The 21,464-nt window shown below is 42.8% G+C and overlaps 2 protein-coding genes across 4 annotated transcripts in view; one reads left to right on the forward strand and one right to left on the reverse strand.

Annotated features, from left to right (window-relative positions):
• pamr1 (peptidase domain containing associated with muscle regeneration 1) overlaps nt 1–21,464 on the reverse strand; it is an 84,477-nt gene that overhangs the window by 36,426 nt on the left and 26,587 nt on the right. The gene's annotated exons all lie outside the window — the stretch shown is intronic.
• fjx1 (four-jointed box kinase 1) lies at nt 11,876–14,902 on the forward strand. The gene has a single exon (XM_039808852.1). The coding sequence runs from the start codon at nt 12,370–12,372 to the stop codon at nt 13,651–13,653; it is 1,284 nt and encodes a 427-aa protein (XP_039664786.1). The 5' UTR covers nt 11,876–12,369; the 3' UTR covers nt 13,654–14,902.

Raw genomic sequence — 21,464 nt, forward strand, 5'->3', positions numbered from 1 at the left:
TTTGTGTGAGGAATGGAACACGTTACAGAAGGACTTTAAAGTTTCACAGAACAGAGCTTTTAACGAGGCTTAAAGTGGTAAACAAACAGGAGAGGTATCATGCTCATTGTGCTCAGGGTGTGGATGTGGAGCTCCTCCCTTTGGATACTTGATCTGTTGTGTGTATTTATAGTCACATTAATTTGGGATTTAGTTTTATGGGAGGGGTTTGTTGCTCCGCAGCCATCAACATATAACAACAACATAACAGCGGATCCAGGGTGGCATCCTTTTCTGTCGTGCCACATATTAAGCCTGACCACGTAGCATGCATTAGTGCAATTAAATTGGATATGATACATGGGGAAAAAATAAGTCAAACATTGAGCTCATGTGTACTGTATAAATAATATGGAAAGGAATGGAACTATATTGTTATATTGTAATTATGGAATTCAAATCACAAATGATGTCATTTATTAGAACACAAACCCTGCTATTGCTTGCAAAATCTGTTTTTTAACTGAGCTGGCACATTATGTAAATAAAATACTTCCATCAAATTCTCTGAGATAAACTCATGTACTGCATAACCATGGCTACAGAGAGTCTAACATATACTCAGGGTTGGGTAGTAACGGATTACATGTAATCTGGATTATGTAATCAGATTACAAAAATCAAGTAACTATAATCAGCCCAGATTACAATTAAAAAAATGCGTAATCAGATTACAGTTACATGGTTGAGGATTACCTGATTACATTTTATCATGCACCAATGCAACTTTTTTATGGCAGCCTAACTTTGTTTTAATTTGACAAGCAGTTCATTCCTTTTTCCACTAGATGTCACTATCATCCAATTGCCTGTGTAGTTTCTTAACAAGAAAAAGGTTCAAATCACGATCAAGATGGAGGAGCCATCGACGTCGGAAAGACAGACCCGTTTCAGTTGGGAAAAATGTGTTTACTAGTTGTCAATATCGCCACAACTTTGATTTAAAGACAGTGGAAAATAATAATGTGTATGTTGTGGGCAAGTTGTGCAAACCAAAAGTGCAAGTACTGTCAACGGCGCTAACATCTACTTCAAATCTGAATACACACTTGGAGGTAAATTGAACGTTAACATGAACATTACAGGAACATCGTTCAAACGTTGCTAGCTATCAGGTGGTCCAATGATGATAAACTAATGGCTTCAGTTATTTCACCGTTTAGTGAAGGTTATATTTGCATTTGCCACATCAGTATTGATCATGGTAGGGATCTTTAATGAGAGCAAAAAAGATTTCTTAATAAAGAGAAAAATCAAATGAGAATTCATTGATCAATTCTGTGGCGGTGTCTTTTACTAAGGCCGGCTACGCACTGGATACGTGGCGAGAGCGTGTCAGCTGCGTGGCGTGTCCGTTTTTGCTAGAAATAGGACCGACGTCTACTTTTCACGCGACACGCAAGCGTGTTGGAAGCGTTTCCAGGCGAAATAGAATAGGAAAAGATGTTTATATGTCATTTTGACACAAATACATATTAATAAATGACATGTTGATGTTTGAAAGTCTCTAGGTTTTGACATAAATGCAGATATAAATGTAACTTAAAAACATAATAATAAATAATTATCGATTTTCAAATATTGCACCTGTCAATGCAGAACGAAATATTCTGTAGCCTATTTTGCCGTCAATACTGCCGACGTTGTCTTTGCTGTAATCAAATCAGTATATATTCATGTTTATGTTTATGGGAAACATACATGTGTACAGACAAGGCTAGCAGCAGCAGCGCCGCATCAGGCACGTAAGACATAGAAAACGCCACGCAACTGACACGCAACAGAAACGCCACGCTCACGCCACGCAGCCAGTGTGTAGCCGCCATTAAGGTGCATATTTCTTGAAGTGATCTAAGAGTAATCCTAAAGTAATCAGATTACGTTACATGTTTTGGGTAATCCAACTGATTACGTTACTGATTACAAAAATTGCCATGTAATTTGTAGTCAGTAATGGATTACATTTGAAAGTAATCTGACCCAACCCTGCATATACTGTAAACTAACATGTTGGTTTCACTAGCTGGGTCCATGTAATCATGTTCAGATAAGATCAGAGCTTAATGTAAATGGCCATAATTATACTAGATTATGTAAATCCATTGATAAATTAAACTCTTAAAACAAATGTTCTTTTTCGTAGTGTTATGCAAAGCACTTTGGATCAACAGTGTTGTGTTTAAGGGGCTAATAATTTAATTTGACCCGCATACGTATAATAATACAATATACAATATATTTTCCCTCCCTCTTGCCTCCTTTCTGTCTTTTCACTAGCACCGTCTTGCCCTGTATCTTTGCTCTATCTAGGGTTTGAGCACAAACAGCAGACTACTATTGCAGTGTTGTTTTCAGCCACATTTTGACAAGAGAGATGATATGTGCACAGCAGCCTCTTGTGGCCAAAGATGGAAATGCAGAAGATGTTTGGGAAAGTGGGCAAAGGTCCTGACCGCACAGCACAGCACAGCACAGCACAGCACAGCACAGCACAGCACAGCACAGCGATGCATATGGCATAGCAGTCTCAGTAAACAGGAGGTTTAAAGGAACACGCCGACTTATTGGGACTTTAGCTTATTCACCGTATCCCCCAGAGTTAGACAAGTCCATACATACCCTTCTCATCTCCGTGCGTGTCGTAACTCTGTCTGACGCCCCCACCGCTAGCCTAGCTTAGCACAGATGCTGGAGGTAACTGGCTCCATCTAGCCTACTGCTCCCAATAAGTGGCAAAATAACGCCAACATGTTCCTATTTGTGATTTGTATAGTCACAGTGTATACAAATAACAAGGTCACATGAGACACAGCCATCTTCTAACCGTATACAAACTGGGAACTATATTCTCAGAAGGCGAAGCACTGCTACTTGGGCGGAGTGATTAGCCCAACACCTGTAAAGCACTTTTTGTTGTTACTCTCTGCTCCTCACCACGGGGCTTCTCAGGTGCTGCGAGCAAATCACTCCGCCCAAGTAGCAGCGCTGTGAAATATGTGTCAAGATTTATTTTATTTATTTCACAGCAGTATGTATGAATTCAGCGTAAGCCAAAAGTGTGTGTGTGTGTGTGTGTGTGTGTGTGTGTGTGTGTGTGTGTGTGTGTGTGTGTGTGTGTGTATACTAAGAGACCAACATAGAGGGAAATGAAACTAAACAAGAACAGAATGATGGAAGCTCTTAACCATTTCTGAAAAATAAAAACACACTGCCACTATTAACATTATTGGCTCTGCACTATTCAATTTATGTTGGCATTTCACTACTATGTGAAAGATAAAGTTCATTTCAGAAACCTTTTGATCTTCTTAACGGATTCGTGGCTCTCATTCCAAACCTTCCAGAGTTAAAAAAAAAAAAAAAAAGATATTAAAAGGCTTGGACTAAATAAGTAGAATGTCAAAGAGAGGATCCCTTCTCTGTGATCAATCCTCAAGTAACATAACCATAAACTTAAAAAAAACAAAAAACAGATGATCTTGATTGAAAACATGTTATTCCAAGATACTCCGCCAGAAATAGCCCCATGATCTCAAGTAACTGATAAATCCTAGTGATAGCTGAGGATGTTTCTGTCTCTAATAAATGTGCCATTGTAGAACTGTTACATCATGCATTGCTCATGCTGATGTCTACAACAGCTGACAACAGAACATGCCACAGTATGTAGAACCGACTGTGGTGTGACCGTGTAAACATCCGCTTTTCAGATGTACAGTACATCACCCTCCTATCAGTGAGTTCAATGTTCTTGTGAGAGTAAATGTGCACAATTGAAACAATTCCCTCTAAGCGTGACCATCTCAGATGGGATGCATGTCTTCCGTCTTGATCCTGCAAACTGGATCACAAATGGGAATTTTTTGGTGTAAACTGGGAATTTAAAAGTGTATATTTTAAACTAGGGCTGCACGGGCTGAGGAATATATGTAACTGCGGTTATTTTGACTGATTGCGATAGGATTCCCTTCACGATATTGAAGGGAATGTATTTTATCGTTTTTTTTTTTAATTGTATTTTGAATATCATGTGTGTATCAATATTCTCATTTGCGTTGAAAAATATTACAATTAAAAATATGGAAATGATTGTAGTGAGATTTTTGCGAGGATTTGTAGCAAACAAAGATTTTTTTCTGTAGTCTGTAGGATAGGATTTGTAGGCCAGGACGTCTCTGCAGCACCACAATACTTTATTCAGAATGGTTTGACACATATTTTGCCTGTGACAAATATTGAGCCCCCCCCCGCGATTGGAATATTGCACTTGTCCATATGGGTGGCATATCTGATAAAATTGCGATTAATTCTGCAGCCCTATTTTAAACAAATGGGAGTGTTTATGGGAGAAGGCATGTTGTTGTTGATCCTCTGCTCTTGATTCTTACTCCCTCTAGAGGGAGTCAGAGCCAACAAATCCATGAAATATCTTTCAAGGGAGGCATGAGATGAATCTAAAGGAGATTTTGAAGACTATACAGCACCAGTCAAAAGTTTGGACACGCTTTCCCATGAGAAAGTCACACAGGCAAGTCACAAAAACCTGTACAGACCGAGGTGAAATTTCTAGGATTTCTCATGATGTAAATCCAATAGTTCCCACTTCCATCTGTTACGGACAATATTGATTTTCCATTGCAAGCATCAAAGTGGAATCAAGATGTCCACAACGACAATCTCAGTGGGAGAGGAATGTAAGTCGTAGGCACCGGACTGGAACAGGGCACCACAGCTAATCACTCTGATCTCATTTTATTAAATATATTCCCAAAGCTGGGTTAGGGCTGGATGTTTGATCAATTCTCTGCTCCCTTCTTTTATTAGCAACGAGCCACTGCCTCTACCCACTGCGTTAAATTATTCAATTGGGCCTGCTTTGTTGTTAATAGCAGTGATCATTCTTGCTTAAACGGCATAATGTATGCGCTGACAGCCAACAGTGATACAAACCCGTCCCGAGGGACACAAATCTATCAGTGGCGAGAGAGTCTATCTGCCACATTAGAGATTTCAGGCACCAGTGAAGCATGGGCAAGTAAAATACACTCAACATCAGGGGCCTATGGGAAAGGCTCGTTCCACAAGGCCACAGACATAAATGATCAAGCCACCGCTCTATACCTGACTCCCAGTGAAATAAAGCTGATATCAAATGGCCAGCGTTGAGCCTCCTCTCTGGGATTTTAAATGATTGGGGGAAAAAAGCCCACCTTATATACTTGTTCTGACTTTAGGCCCAGCAAGACAAGCAGGATGTTGTTATTTATGCTGCATAGTTCAGAGAAATGAACAAAGATTAAAAGATAAGAGTAGAGGGATTATTCCTGATTTAGACACGCTGTGCCAAGAACACCAAATTCGACTATTCTTTGAATCAATGTGCACTATTTTTATATTTAACAAGATTCGTCTCACTCAAACAGTCTATATTGCATGCTAATTTGGAATGAGCGACTGAAGGTTTTGTTTTTTTTTGTGTTTAACTTTCTGCAGTTGCCTGGAGTTCTTTTCCATGTAGCCGGGTTGTTTACCCATCCCCCACCCGGGTCCTGTCAACACTGCCGGCCTCGTGGGTAGGAAGAGGTCAAAATGCCAAAGGGTCATTATTGTGTCCGGGATTCTGGCCTTTTTTTTTTCCTTTCTGTTAACGTCATCATTACTACTGCACAGGGGCGGGGCTAGAAGGGGGGCATGGGGTTGCATCGCCCCCCCCCCCTGAAATATGATTGCCCCCCCCCCCACTCCCCCCAATCCATTGGACTAGAGTGCTGTCAATCTGACAGTTTTGAATTCCATTGGATCAGAGTACTGTCACTTGGCTGCCTGTTCTGCCATTCTTCCCAGGCCTTGTCACATGACCAATTAATGTTTCCATGATGACTATCCAAAATTCTGGTACCATGGAATACATTTTTTTTTTTTTTAAAGTGGCAGACTTACCTAAAGAAAGGTGTATTGTATTCGCATATACAATTGGTTTGAAATGGAAACAAGTGAAATGAATAATGAACGTGATATTTTGTATGATGTGATATTCTATGTTATGTTTTATTTAGCAGAATTACATTGTGTTGTTCTAACCTATCGAACATTTCCTATATTTCTAAGCAGATTTTCTATGCCGTATTCTTTTACGTTTCTTCCTTCGGATCCATTTGCGATCGATTCCATTCTGAATAGACAAACAACGCAGTTTGCATGCTTCGTCCTTGTTGCATTATTCATTAAGATAATTCTAAACAGATTTATGTAGTTCAAACAATTCGGAATTGTAGTTGAGAACGTCAGTTATAACCAGTCCTTCCAGAAAAATGCAGATTTTTTTTGTGATTGTTGCGGGCAAAAATCCTTGATTATGCGGCACGTTTTCTTAAAAAATGCGATGGAATACGCGGGACATTTATGCAATTTTATGCGATGAAATTGCGGGAACTTGCAAAAACTGCAGTTTGATGAAAGAGAGAAAAAAAAGTGATTCCCCCAACACCCTGCTTTTCGATGATGTTCACGTCGCGTAATTACGTCACTCCATAACGTTCCCATGGCAACAGGGGAAAATGGCTGCTCTGCCACATTTTTCAACTTTCTGCTAAGATATATGTGACTTTTTTGCAACGAAAATGCGGGGATTATGAAATCATGCAAGCCCTGCTTATTTTTGCGTGGAAATCAGCAATTTATGCGGCGAAAGTGCGCCGTATTTGAAAAAATGCGGCCCCCGCATAAATATGCGGACTTTGGCTGATTATGCATTGAATCATGCGATCGCATAATCACGTTTTTCTGGAGGGACTGTATAACAGCCCACGTATTAAAAAATTGTTGGGTTTAAATCGGGCTTGGGCTCATAATTACAGTTAATGTGTCGGGCCGGCCTGGGCTCGGACACAACGTGCACAGGCTCGGGTAGGGTCGGGCTTGATTTTTTTGGGCCCGATCTAAGCTTTTCTTTGAAGCGTCAGATCCAAATGAAAGCACAAAGAAGAAGACTAGTGCTACAGTACAGTTTCGAGTCAATTGCCATATGTTTACAGTATGCCCCATATGGCAAATACATATCAATACAGGCCTTTTAATGTGAATTTAGACTATACATTTAACCATATAAAATATGGACTTTCTTTTTACCACTAGCTTTATAATCTACAGACCAACATTTCCCCAAGTCAGTTCAGCCTACTGGCTATATTAAAATAAATCACGCTGATATGCACATCTTCATACATCTGCTAAAAAGAATGTGACTGAATTCCCTCCACTCTCTGTGTAAACTCCTGCCATATGCTGAAAAAGCTAAATGTTTTTCATTAGTGGTTGCTTAAACTGGTTTGAAAACTGGGGCGGGGAGGAGTTGAGAAAAAAAGATGGCTGTGAACCACAGCACTCCTCCCTCACACATGCAGAAGATTCATTCCAATGTGATATGATGAGAGCAAGCACTTCACGCTGTTCGCCCATTAAACTTGAAGCTGCTAAATGTTTCGCTGAAATGTTAGGAGGATATTCAACCACCATCTCTAATCCTAACTGACCATGTGACTCCCACAAGAGCCGGGGCGAAACCATATCACACGGCGCACTGCATCTGAAAAAAAAAAATAAAGTAAAAAAATACACCACAGCTTTGAATGTCATGACTTTCCTGATAATGATCAGATGTTCTTAAGCTCTCCCTTTAAACAATTTAAAGGCGAGCCTCGCCACAAAACACTGAGCACGCTTGAGTCAATAACCCAGTTAGCAGAAAGGAAAGTAAAACAAATTCAATTCTTGACTTATTTAATAGGGGATTTGGCGTGACAGGTCAGGGGGTGTAATCCAGGAGATTGGACACTGATTCTTTAATCGAGTGGCTTGACAGTTCATCTCATTCCCTTCTTCCCCGATTTTGCTCTTGTTAGAGGGTCTCCCTTGTGTAGCACTGAATATCAATCGCCCATTCCTCTGCTGGTTCAACCCCCCTCAACCCCCGCACACACACACCCCACACCCCACTGTCTTTAACGTCTGCTGTATGGAAACCAGATGGAGATGGGGAGTACAGTACATCAATAAGCTAAGGATCCTGCTTTTCCTCCATGGCTGAGAGAGTAATGCAGCATTCATTAACAATACCTCATTCATTAGCCAATAGAAAACGACCCAGTCATTGCTTAAAGAAACATTGAGCCTGCTTATCAGGAAATTGGCAAAGGCAGGCTAATGAAACCTCTGAATGGTGGAAAAAGGGCAGCAGTCTGATGGCTGTGTGCCATGTTCAGGTCCCAGCGGTGCAGTGGATCTCTCATGGTCGGTTTGAATCTGCAGAGGCTGCTTGTTTCTGCGCCCTGCCTCTGAGACCCAGGTTTTTGTCTAGATAAAGCCATGAGGGTGACTCTGCTGTTGCTTATAAAAACTGCACCATCCTAGAAACACTATGGTAGAAAATAGAAGAAAAAAAACCTTTCACATTCAACACCAGCAATATATGCCCGCTAAAAGAAGCCAAGAAAGTGTAGTGTGCTGACTATAAAGGTCCACTTTGTGCGTTACTTGAGATGAGTGCTGACGGGATAGTGTCTCTGTCACCAGTAGTTTAAAGAAACGTCTTATCTGTCTTTGGAGTACTTATTGTCATGGTACATCCTCAAATGCAAGTTTAACGCATCCAAATTGTAGCGTTCTGTGTAGAGAGAAACACATTTCTGCGCTTCATGAACAGATGGCTTTATCCCACTTCCTGGATTCAAAGCATGTATTGACAGTTCAGCATGCAAACATACTCCCCACTCCAATACTAAATGAAAATCCCCATACCTCCTTCTTATCCTCTGCTCCACACCAAACATACGAGCACACACGCATGTCCAAAAAACACACATTCTTGCACAGATATCTTCATCGCGAGACAATGAATTCATGCCCATGCCCCACCCTGTCCCTGAATCCCTGAGCATGAGTAATTGTCAGGCCCAGTGAAATAATCGTAGCTTTCAACGCTAATGGAAGCCCTGCACATTCATTATTCAGTCCAGGAAACAGAGTGCTGCAAAGTGTCAAGGGACCTATGAGTTATTGTTCGCCGTGAACTACCCTTAGACTACGAGGGAAGTGACAGAAGCCCACTGCACGCTCTCCTCCTCTGTCCCCCATCCCTTTACGTCTCCTTGGCGTCCCTCTTCCCATCTGCACCAGGGAGACAGGCACCACACAGAGAACCTGAGATTGTATCACAGCTGTGGCTGTGGGTCAGACGGGCCGGTGATGGGTGTACTGTGACGCTGCCGACAGAATGACAGACGGTCTGGGCTCTCTTGCGTCACTGCAGCGCTTGACCATCGACAGTCATGACTGGTGGAGAAAGGCTTTCCCCGGTGTTACAGCCCTCCCGGGACTGCTGTGGGATTTACGAGGAAAGCAGAGGGAGGAATGTGGCAGGAGGGGGAGAGGAGGAGGGAGGGGGTCACTCAGAGGTTCGCTGACCTGCAGATAACACATGGCAAGAAACAGATAGGTTTGATATGTGAACATGCCCGCACTTGTGCTCGAGGGAAAGGGACACCGGGAGCCGTGCTGCTGCCGCAGACTGAGCCAGTATATACAGTCACTCCACACTCCTAAAAAGCAACACACATCAGACAGAATCCCAGCAATGCACTTAAGCCTTCTTCATTTCCTATGTCTAGACCTTAGAAGTCGTGCTGTTACTCAGCTTTAAAGTGAAAGTGAAGGAAGAGAAGCAGGGTTTTTTTTTTTCATATCAGGACTACTGAACAAGCAGAGACAGAACATTGCCACACTGATGTACAGTGCAAATTAATTCAAACTTAAAATACTTGAAAGCATCATTTGCATATTCATATATACTTGTATTTATTTAGTAAGCCTGTTTAGGATCCCTAACTATCTGCATTTCTGGGACACAAACTGTGCAATGTGCAAAGGCTAATTTGTTTTTAACAGCTCTTAAAACCAGATGGGGGGGGGGGAACCCACCTCCAAAAGGACCTACTTATTCGTCTACCATGTTATTTCTTGAGATTCTAGGACTTGGAAATGCTTCTCTACTCGTGCACAACCAAGGGATTTTTGTTTTTGTTCCCTCTGCTCTTCCACTGCTGTCAGTCGGCATCGCAGAATCATACACAGGCTGGGAATTGAACAAATCATTCTGCTGATGGCAACAAAAAAACATCCAAATTGGCAAAGCAGAAGTGAGGGCTACATGAGCAATATGACCACATCAGAATCATTTCACCTGTCTGTCTAAGAGAAGTTGTATTCCCATCTATCCCCTACACGTTATTAGATATTAAAAGATATACTAGTGTGGGTGGGGTTAGTGAAGTTCACTATGTCTCCCTTCAGGCTATAACATAACATGAAAATCAGCATGAAGATAACAGCTTCAGAGCTGCAGGCGTTTAATGCATACATTAGCAGACCTCTAGTTTACGGGGTGTAATTCAGTATTCTTGTCTGCGTCTATCTTTTTGACTCAGGCAATTTAGCATGCCAGCATGTTGCTATAAAAATGACCCAATTAATTTGATTAGCAAACTAAGGTTCAAGATACAGAGTGCGAAAACATGAGTGGAATGGGAAAGAGGAGTGGGGGGGGGGGGGAGATGCTAATGAGTTATGAGTTAATGAGATATGGAGTTTGTGTGCATTCATGTTACAATTAGTTTAGCAAAAGCCTTGGATGAGGAAGAAACAAACAGGAGTTGACTTTGTTGTGCCCCAGGTGTTTGTGGGAACATCATGAAAATACGTAGCAGCAGAAAGTATTTAAGAATACAAAACAGGAGCGTGAACTAGTCGACACAAGGTATGTCACGAGTCCATATGTTGCTGAGATATGGAGGAAAGCTCTGTGGACAGTGTGTTAAAGGAACACGCCGACTTATTGGGACTTTAGCTTATTCACCGTAACCCCCAGAGTTAGACAAGTCCATACATACCCTTCTCATCTCCGTGCGTGTTGTAACTCTGTCTGACGCCCCCAGCGCTAACTAAGCCTAGCACAGATCCTGGAGGTAACCGGTTCCAACTAGCCTACTGCTCCCAATAAGTGACAAAATAACGCCAACATGTTCCTGTTTACATGTTGTGATTTGTAGAGTCACAGGGTGTACAAAGAACAAAAATTGTTTGTTTCAGGATCTTTTTGCCTTCAGTCTGGTTATCAGCAGTGAATCATATGATCAGTCGGAGAGAGGTGACTAACTCTGCACGGTGAATTCCATTATTGGGGCATAAATAGTTGCCTTGTCTGTATATGTTTTGGGTCATTGTTAAAAAAAACGAACTGGGGATGTAAAAAGTCCTACACTGTTGCCCAATATGGACATTAACACTCACATATATACTTAAAGCTGGAAGTCAGCACTTAAACCCCACAGTTATACTTTTATTTCAAATCCAATGTAATGGAGTACGCTACAGAGCCAAAACAATAAAAGAAAAGGTGCTGATTCTACTTAGTGCTTAATGACTTCATGGTGATCAATTAGAAATAGAATTAAAAAAGGTAGGCAAATGTTTTGCACTAATTTTGGGCGAACTGGGTTCAGGCACCCATCCCTGCCTGCCTTCGCCTCATTGACACGGATATTTCGCAGACACGAAATATAATTTGTTTAAAATGGTGACATTACTTCCAAAGTATTTCTGCCCCAGGTATCAATTATCATAATGGCTGCCTTTGCCAATACCACACAATCCTCTCTCATAACACAGACACCACACACACGCGCGCGCACACACACACACACACGCACAAAAGACAAACACACACACACACACACACACACACACAAAACGCGGTGCGGTGCACTTGCTCCGCTCCTCTCTGAACCCTCCTTTCCACGATCCGCCCACCATCTCGGGACTGGAGTCACGTGTCTCACCGCCTAGTGTCTCTCTGCTAGCCGACACCACCACAAACTCACCCAGCGCCCGGTGGAGAGAGAAAGGACGATGAGAGACGGAGAGGTGCACACGGACAGAAAGCGCCATACGACGCCAGTGGGCGATAATGGAGAACGTTCAATAGAGGCTATCCGCTGTGGTGATCCGAGATTCTATGTTTCCCGCAGAGGAGGGATGTGACAAGGCATCGGAACAGGACGGGAGATGAGAAGCACACTGTTTCCGAGACCCTCTTCTTCCTGTGATCTCAAACAGTTCGCCTGTGAGCCGCGGCGCTTGGGGGGGTGTACGGGACACGGGGCGCACGGCTCACAGCCGCTCCAGCTCAACTGTGGTCTGAAGAAAATTCATCCTTGCTGTCTTATTTGAACCTGCCAGAGCGCTGTGGGTCCCCGGAGGGGAAGGCTGGTCTTCACCATGAGGGCTGTTTCTGCAAACTTGTTCGCTCTTCTTTTCCTGTGCGCCCTTGCGAGTGTTTTCTATGTCTGGAGCGCACTGGAGAGCCGTTTGGAGCGACACAAACGGGGGTTCTCAGTACCGGGCGGGGGGGCTTTTTACCAAGGTCTCCCAGCGGACCTCTCCGCCAAAACTTTCCGGGCATTGCTCGCTGTCCCAGCGGCACAAAGACCGCACTCGGTGGCCAGACTTGAGGCTCGAAACCTCACTGATCAAACTGCCTCTGCAGGAAACCGAGATTACCATGTGAATGGGGATAACAAGAGGTCAGCGCTGCGGGAGGGCCCGGTCAAGTCAGGCTCCCCGGTGGAGGATGGGATATTTTGGAGTGAATGGCTGGAGGGTCTCCTTCCCGCGGGCTTCACGGAGGACTATGCCCAGGCTTGGCGAGAGAGAGCCAGGGCACACAGAATAGTGAAGCTGGAGCCTGGATGCGGCAGGATATCCAATCAGCTCGCCACTTTTGCAGATGGGACCAAAGCGTGTGTGCGTTACGGGATAAACGCGGATCAGGTGCAAGGAGAAACTTTGACGTACTACCTTGCCAGTTTGCTGGGCATCACAAACCTGCCCCCTCTCATACTGTCCCAGCTGAACAGTGACAGTGAACAATGGGCGGCTGTGAGGACGCGCATAGGTGGCTTACAGTGGAGCGACCGGGCCGTGGTGTCTCTCACCGAGTGGGTCTCCAACCTGACCGGGGTGGTCACACCGGCGCCGCTTAGACAGGAGAGCAGCGGGCTGCATCCTGTGCTCGGGGAGCTCCGGGACAAGACGACGGCGGAGCTGCTGGAGCTCATGCAGTGGACCGACCTGATTGTATTCGACTACCTGACGGCAAACTTCGACAGACTCGTCAGCAATCTGTTCAGCCTGCAGTGGGACTCGCGCGTAATGGAGAGGGACACCAACAACCTCCTCAGAACGCCCCGCGGTGACCTCGTATTCATAGACAACGAGGCCGGACTCGTGCACGGCTTTCGGGTGTTAAACATGTGGGAGAAATATCACAACACGGTACTGGGCTCCGTGTGCGTGTTCAGAAAGAGGACCGCGCAGCGCGTGGCGGAGCTGCACAGGCGCAGAGACGCTAGGAAAAGGCTGCTGGAGCTCTACAGAGACAGCGAGCCTTTGTCTCTGGAATTGGGATTTCTTTCGGACGAGCACGCCGGTGTCCTCCAGGACAGGATAGGCAGATTGCACAAACACATTTTGCACTGCAAAGGGAAGTACGGCCAGCTGTGAACATTCAGCACGCACAGGTGACGGGTTTGTTGTCTCCACGGTATAATGGGCTCTGCAAACGCGATCGGCACACCTGTGCTCAACTGATGCGCATTACACAAAACTCTCTTGAATATCCAGCTGAACTACCTCTTGTGAATAGAAATGGGTCGCCTACTTTATAAATAAGTACATTTGACATGTGTTTCTAAGCTCCCTGTTGAGATTTCCACTGTATGCCTCACAGAGAGGAATGACCAGTCTATTCCGACTTACTTTCACCCCATGATGCTCACCCCACCGAATGGTATTACATGTAAAGCGTACAGGCTATATTTGCGATTAGGGTATCATAACGCAGCCCTTCATGTGTATTTGGATTCCTGCCTTTTGTTCAAAAATCCTAGTGATAAACTCCTAAGCCTTAACATAAGTTCTTGAATACTGTATTTCTGTTGACATCTGGCTCGCATTTTTATTTTTTATTTTTTTTTAGAAACTCGTTTGCACAGTGCATTGTCATCGCAGCACCTGCACTCCTGTAATTGTGTTTGCATTGCATATTCAGCCTTAAAGTCACAGGTGTATCATACCCATTGTACATGTTGTAAGTAGGTTGTAAATATTGTCTGCCAACCTGTTTTGGAAACTTGATGCTCCACTAATTTAACGTGCATTGTAACATTCCAAAATCTCTTGTCCTTTTTGATAAATACACTGTAATTTAATTTAACTGCGTGTTTCGTATGCAGTTTGTGCTTAACTGCCTTATTAGAGTGCATCAAATATTTACCTAGTCTGCCTCTGTACTTGCCCATTACAGTGCTCTCATTTGTGCTGTAGAAACATATCTCGTACTGGCACACTGTTCCCCAGGAGCCATTATTTCAACCACTGGCACGCTACAACAGGAATCTCTAATCCCCTTCATAATCTCACCCAGAATGATAAAGTGAAGGAGACAACGGACATCATTTGATATCCTTTCAAAAGGGTTTTACTGTTCCCTTTCTATATGAAAATCTGCTTTTCATATTTGTCCCTCTGGTAATATTAAACGGTCAACCTACGGCCAAGGCTGGATGGCATATTTGGTTAATTTGATTCAGATAAAAAGTAAGAAAACTCCCTTTGTGGGTGTATGTGCTGCTGAGAGGCCAAGCCCACAATTAATGAGTGCACCGCTCTCAGAGGAGAGCCTAGTTTACAGTTTTTCAAAGGTTGAATTTGTAACTGTGAAAGGTATTAAAGAGAAAAAGTACAGCCTGGAGGTCAGCTGCATTATTTTGCCTCATTCTTTCACTTCACATAACCCCATCTTTTCTACCCTTTTAAAGAAGAATCCTCTCCTTATTAGTTCCACTGTGGGCGCAGCTCTGTGTCTGATTTCTGGTTCTAGACTTACGAGCACATTAGAGGGAAAGCCAACGATTCAACTTTTGAAGGCCTAATTCATACCAGCCTCTCACTGTTCTGCACGTCATCTGGTTTCTTTTACAGCTTTTTTTTTTGTATGTATGGCCAACTCCAGGGCACACCACTACTGTTAAGTACATCTCCATAGAATGGGATGAGTGCATCTTGTTCTAATAGTGGCTCGATTTGTACTCGCACTTCATTTCATGGCTTACAGCACGTGTGTCAGTATCAGTGATTTATGTTTCTCCCTACTAGGTCACTGCATAAGTGGCAGAGAAGCAGCAGAGGTTTAAGCAGGTGTAACTGGAGGCTTTTTCCAGACTAACTGCCTGCTGCAGCTCTAATAGGGACTTGGGGATCAATATGTGCACTGCCTGCTGTATAGGCGAAAGCAGGTCATGTTAATGCGCTGGGTGTACGGGTTAGTATGTAAACGGGTGTGTGTTTTGGAGGGGGGTGGGGGTTGCAGCTGGGCATCACGCTCTAAGCATGTCTGTTAATGCCAAACACTGCAAAGAGATTTACGACAGGCTGCAGACACCAGGGATTAAACACAATGCTAAACTGAGGTCTGCAGGTCTTCTGCCTCCCTTCCCTCTGTATTTCACACAAAAACACGTTCTTCCCGCTACGCATTTGTCTTCGCTGTTAACATCACCGTCAACTTCATTTGGTTAGCTAAATAGAAGATTCCCATTTCTTTTTTTTTTTGGGACATTCCTCTGCAGAAGAAAGCCATTTTTTTAAACCAGGGACCATGCCAGCTGTAATCACACTAATGGTGAAAATCAAAGAGGTTTTTGAATCACCCTTTTAACTGTTCACATATGTTCCGACCTTACTCTCCCTGCCTGGCTTATTTCAGATCACCACAAAAACTCTTTCAAGTCCCCCACCCACCTTTTTTTTTTTTCCACCCAGAGGCAACGGAATCTTCATGCACATAACTTTGTGACATGGTCTAATAAGTGCAGCTTGTCCTAGCTCGTGGCAACAGCACAGTAGGCTATTTGGCATGTATATGGCAGTTAGTTATGCCCTTATACGTGCCAGTTGTGTGTGGTTCCTTCCAGATGGGCTTGTTTTCTGTGTCAGTAGGCTGAATCACATGCTCAGACAGTCATACTAGCCAGGGGCCCGCAGCAGGCCCGAACACAGTCCCCAGGTACTCAAGCCGATCTTTTTCTTCGTGCACATTGCAAACATTCCAGAGGAGCTCAGGGAGGATCATCTCCATGGACACACAAATGCACACAGACACTTCTCAGGGAGGCGAGTGGAAGGAGTCCCAGCTGTGTACATAAACCGTTGTCAAAGTTGGCTGAGATCCTATATCCTCATTTATAAAAACAACAATAAAGTCAGGTTTATCAGTGGGTCATATTAAAAGAAAGTTATCCACATTGAAGCAACATTTTAAAGTCACAATGCAAAGTTTTGGGAAATGCTTTATTACTGTTTCTTACTGAGAAGTAGACGATAAGATCAGAACCCCATGTAAAACTGCTCGTTTTTTTTACACTTGTTGTCTTCGTAAGTGTAAAAATGAGTTATAGAGAGCCGAAGTCACGCCCCTTCCGGTGGACCTCATGGGACCTTAACTCGCAAAGAATATGAACGGTAGTGAACGGGGAACGTTTGAATTGAGCCACGGATTACAAATATGATGTTCGTCAATTTAAAAGATCATTTTTGAACCGAAGAAAGTCTCAGTTAGCCGTAGGTTTGTCGTAGTACCACTTAGTTTTGTGTGAAACCGCTCAGTGAACTACATCTCTCGTCTCCCACAATTTACGTCACCTAGCTTGATGCTCAACTTGCTCGCTAGCTAGCTAGCTTAGCTCTGTTCCACAACACACGTAACGTTATCTTACCTGATGGGTTTTATCCAAGTGTTTTCAGCAAATAAGCAAAAGAACAAGCAAGATCCGCTGCTCATTTGAGTAACGTTACATCCCCGGTACGATACACACACACATCGTAGCTTCAGCGAGACGTCACCCATGAGACACTGAAGTGTGCAGTCTTTCTAATTACGTATTTTCACAGTCTTATACTTCAACAGTTTAACGTTCTTCGGTTGAAAAATAATGTTTTAAATTGACGAACATCATATTTGTAATCCATGGCTCAATTCAAAGGGGATCAAAAAATAATTAGTATCTCTCCGTTGACTCTTGTTCATATTTTTTTCCGAATTAAGGTCCCATGGACCGGAAGTAGAAGGGCGTGACTTCGGCTCTCTATAACGTTGGGATTAGGGAGCTTTAGAGGTGCTGCTAGGCGCATTTTATTACGTCTGGTCAGAGCCAGGCTAGCTCTTTCCCTCTGTTCCAAGTCTTTATGCTAAGCTAACAGGCTGCTAGCTCGACTCCTGTATTGATCAGAAAGACATGAGCGGTATCAATCCTTTCATCTAACTTATCAATAATGCAAATACGCATAATTCCCAAAATGTCGAACTATTCCTCAAATACTTACATCATTAACTCAAACCAGAATATCAAAATGTCATCATCATCAAACACAAAACAGTTGATTAATTACACCCAACTAATTTACATGATTTAAAGTATGAAAGGCTATTGAAAATTGGGTGTTTTGACAGACATCAGGTGACTAACTGACTTAGACTGTCCCTTTCCCTGTGGGCCTGCCATGTGCAAGTGGACGGACATAACTGGCATTCTTTCATGGCCACACAGTGCAGGGAACTTCCTGTGCATGACTGAATGATTTCATTATGAAACACGGCACATACTAGGGGGAGAGTTAGTTAGTCACAGCTGAGTGGATACGGGCCATGAAGGGTAAACTGGGGGGCCGGGGCAACGTCTGGAGGGGCTTTGGCAGTGTAAGGGCTGGACAGCGGGGCTGTGGTGTGCCTGGAGAGCTGGCACAAAGCCTGGCTTTGTCCAAACCAGGGGTGAAAGCATAAGGTCAGGACCTTTAGGCATTCTTTCTCAAGACAAAGTAAAAGGTAATGAGCAACAGAGACCGGCGAGAAAAAGGGCTACACGTACCTCAGCTCGTAAGAGGAGAAAACAAACGTGCTAAGTGTAGTGACCTCCTCTGTTGTCATCTCTGCATGTGTGAGTCCAGATTAATTTAAGTCAAATCTATGGTGTCGATGTTAAAATTGGCTAGTTTTCCTAGTAAAATTTTGGGGTACTTGTGCTTTACTGTAGTACTTCAATGTTCTGCTACTTTATATTTTTGAAATATTGTACTTTTTACTTCCCCACATGTATTTGATAACTTTACCAGTAATAAATCAATTATGATAGTATTGTATCAACAAGACTTTATTGATTCACAGGGAGAAATTCACAAGCTACCCAGCATTATATGAAGTGATATACAGCTATATATGAATTAAAAATAGCTGCAAAAATTCAAGTGAGGAATGCATCAATAATTATAATCCAATAATATATATTATTCTGAAACAGGCCATTGTGAATAACGAGTACTTTTACTTTTGATACTTTAAGTGTATTGTAACAGAGGGCCTAATTTACTAACACTAGTGCTGTTTGCGCTGCGTCTGTAATGCGAGTTCGGTAATAGCGCACGCTATGCTTCCACATTTTGCGTAGTATTTATCAACCCTGACACCCATCAGGCAATCAGCGTCTTTCTCCGCCCACTAGACCGTAAATTGCGCTGTAGCAAAGCGGTACTTGTGCTATGAAACGGCTGAGAGCAGACTGCGATATTCCCACAGCTGATGCTATGACTGTTTGAAATGATCCTGATGCCAATATTTATAATGTAGCGAGGAGTTTAACAACTGCTGGAGTGGGATGTGAACGCTGAGTGGGAGATTCAATTTCATCTTTGATTTCTTCCAGTAACTCTAATATTGCATGGCTGCTTGATCTGTAACGCTAAATGATGTTGTGTTCACTGACAAAGTGTGATTCTTGTGTTAAAAATATTTTCAAACGGCTTGATAAATCTAGCCCAGAGTGTTTCTACACTGTGGTATTACTACTTTTACTTTAAGATCTGAGTACTTCTTCTACCATTGCCAGCTGTGACTAAAGTTTTTGGACTTGCGCTACGTAGTCCCATTTCATCACATGCTGCGAGTTTAACAAGTGTGTGCACCTGGACACACCACAGGGGACACCCAGCTTTGTTAATCTCTGCCATATGGATTTACTTTTAAAGTCAGCTGTGATAGCACACAAGCGTTTGATAAAAGAGAGAGAATAAAAATCGAAAAGGTGAAAGAAAAAGGTTAAGAAGAAAAGGTGAAGCGATGGGTTGTGTGTCCGATGTGTGTGATCGCGAAAAACTCTATGACAGATTTGGCTTTTCTTGAACAAGAAATTTCCCTAAACTCGGATGGCCAATGTCTTCAGCCAAGAAACGTGTGTCCTTGGGTGGGCAGTTGGTTTTTGCAGGGTTCTGTCACAGTAAATCATACACAAGGGAGCAGACTCATACATCGGTCCAGCTGTTGTCCACTCTCTCAGGGCTGCCGTGCCTAGATTATGGAAAAAAAAAATCACACTTGTAACTTTCTACCATAAAGGTCTGTTACCTTCATCGAGCTAAGTTTATTTTGTCACTCTGTCATGACTACCAGTGAGTCAGATCTTTGATGTAGTTTATGTTGACAGAAATATATCGGATAATACAGACACATGACATTATTGTATTCTTCCTCATCATTTTACGTTATTAGATTTGGAGCCTAATAATATAGCCTACATTAGGTATACAAATAGACAGAGATCTGAATATAATCCATTAAACAGTTTTTGAAACAAGAACTGTTTAACCTCAATTTGGATTCTCTCTATTTTCCCTTAATACGATTTGCTTCTTGCCAGTCATAGCATGCATAAAAATAAATCCTAATTATTTCACTACTTAATACAATCCTATTTGTTATGCTTAAATCGTCCCTCAAGCTCTGTCTCCAAAATGTCAGACCATAGTCTAATGTCATATTTCAGAATGAGAGACTTTTTTTTTCCCCCTACAAGTTGAGCTACATGAAGGAATTTACCTTTGTTGTAAGTAAAAGTGGCAGTAAAGTAAGTAAAGGAGCTCAATTCAGCCTGTGCTTTAAAATCCACTTTTGTTTATCAAACCGAGGAGTACCCAGGCATGACATTAGCTCCCTTGTAAGGACCTTGTTGTGTTCAAATGTTTTGCCTTGCTTTTCCCCTCCTTCCTTCGACTGAAATGTCTCGGCGCATTTGATTGACATGCTTGACGGCATTTGATATTCCTCCGGGTGATGCCTGTTGATGCTTCGGTGCAGCCGGGGGACCTGTTTCAAGTAGACGCCGTTTTCGCTCATTTGCATCTGGATTCATCTCTATGTAAATGAGAATTAGTATGCTTATGGAAATGACTGTTTTTTTCTGTCCTTTGCTGGAGAAAAAAAAAAAAATCACTGATCATATTTATGGCAGGGAGATAATCTATCATTTTGCTGCTGGATGTGTCTTTCTCGTGGCCACCTGCACCTAGCTGAGATTGTGGCAGTAATTAAGATATTTCTATGCAAATGTTGTGAGGGGAGGTTATGAATTTGCCCCAATGCCAGACAATAAGTTTATTGGAACAAATAATAATAATAATAATATATAAGAATGAGGGGATGCCTTTTCTCATTCTGAAAAGGTGTATACCAATGCTGCGCCACTTAGCAAACACAACTTTATATCTGAAACATCTTATTATTCAGATTCGAAATTAGTAGGGATGCACCTACCAATACCAATACCAGTATCGGGTATCGGTCCGATGCCGTGCGCATGTACTCGTCCTTGTAATCATAAAATTACACCGATGCTACCACACCCGATACCACTTCATAGAAATGTGACATTAACTTCTTCGTCGAGCAGGTATAGATGGCGGAAGAGGAGCAATGCCAGCCGTTTGGAGATTTTTGGCTGTAAAAATAACAGAGGCTCTTACCCAATAAATGATGTAGTTAATAATACTGGGTTCCAACGTCTTCTCAGTGTAGTGGAGCTGAGGTATGGGATTCCCAGCCGTCACTTCATCACAGAAACTTTCCAAAGCTACATGACTTTATGAAAAAGCACATCATTCCATTGTCTCTCATCAGCTTAACAGGCATAAACATGAAGAAAGCGGTATTTCAATCTGTTCCGTCTGCATGCGGTCCCTACGGCGCTACTCTGCAAATAGCAAAACATTATTTTAATTTTTTTTTTTACAAACAAGCTAAAACGAAAGCAGTCGGTTTGTAGTCTGTTTAATATAGTTATATAGCCACGATTCTTTATATTTGGACAACATCTTGTGAACTAACTAACTAACTTGCTGGGTAAACAGGGCCGAGGTGTGTGCGTTACTTGACGCAGCACATAACTGACTGGAAACGTTACCGAGGATTATTTACCGCCGGTGGCACAGAT

The sequence above is a fragment of the Perca fluviatilis genome, chromosome 8 (assembly GCF_010015445.1).
Source record: "Perca fluviatilis chromosome 8, GENO_Pfluv_1.0, whole genome shotgun sequence".
NCBI lineage: Eukaryota > Metazoa > Chordata > Actinopteri > Perciformes > Percidae > Perca > Perca fluviatilis.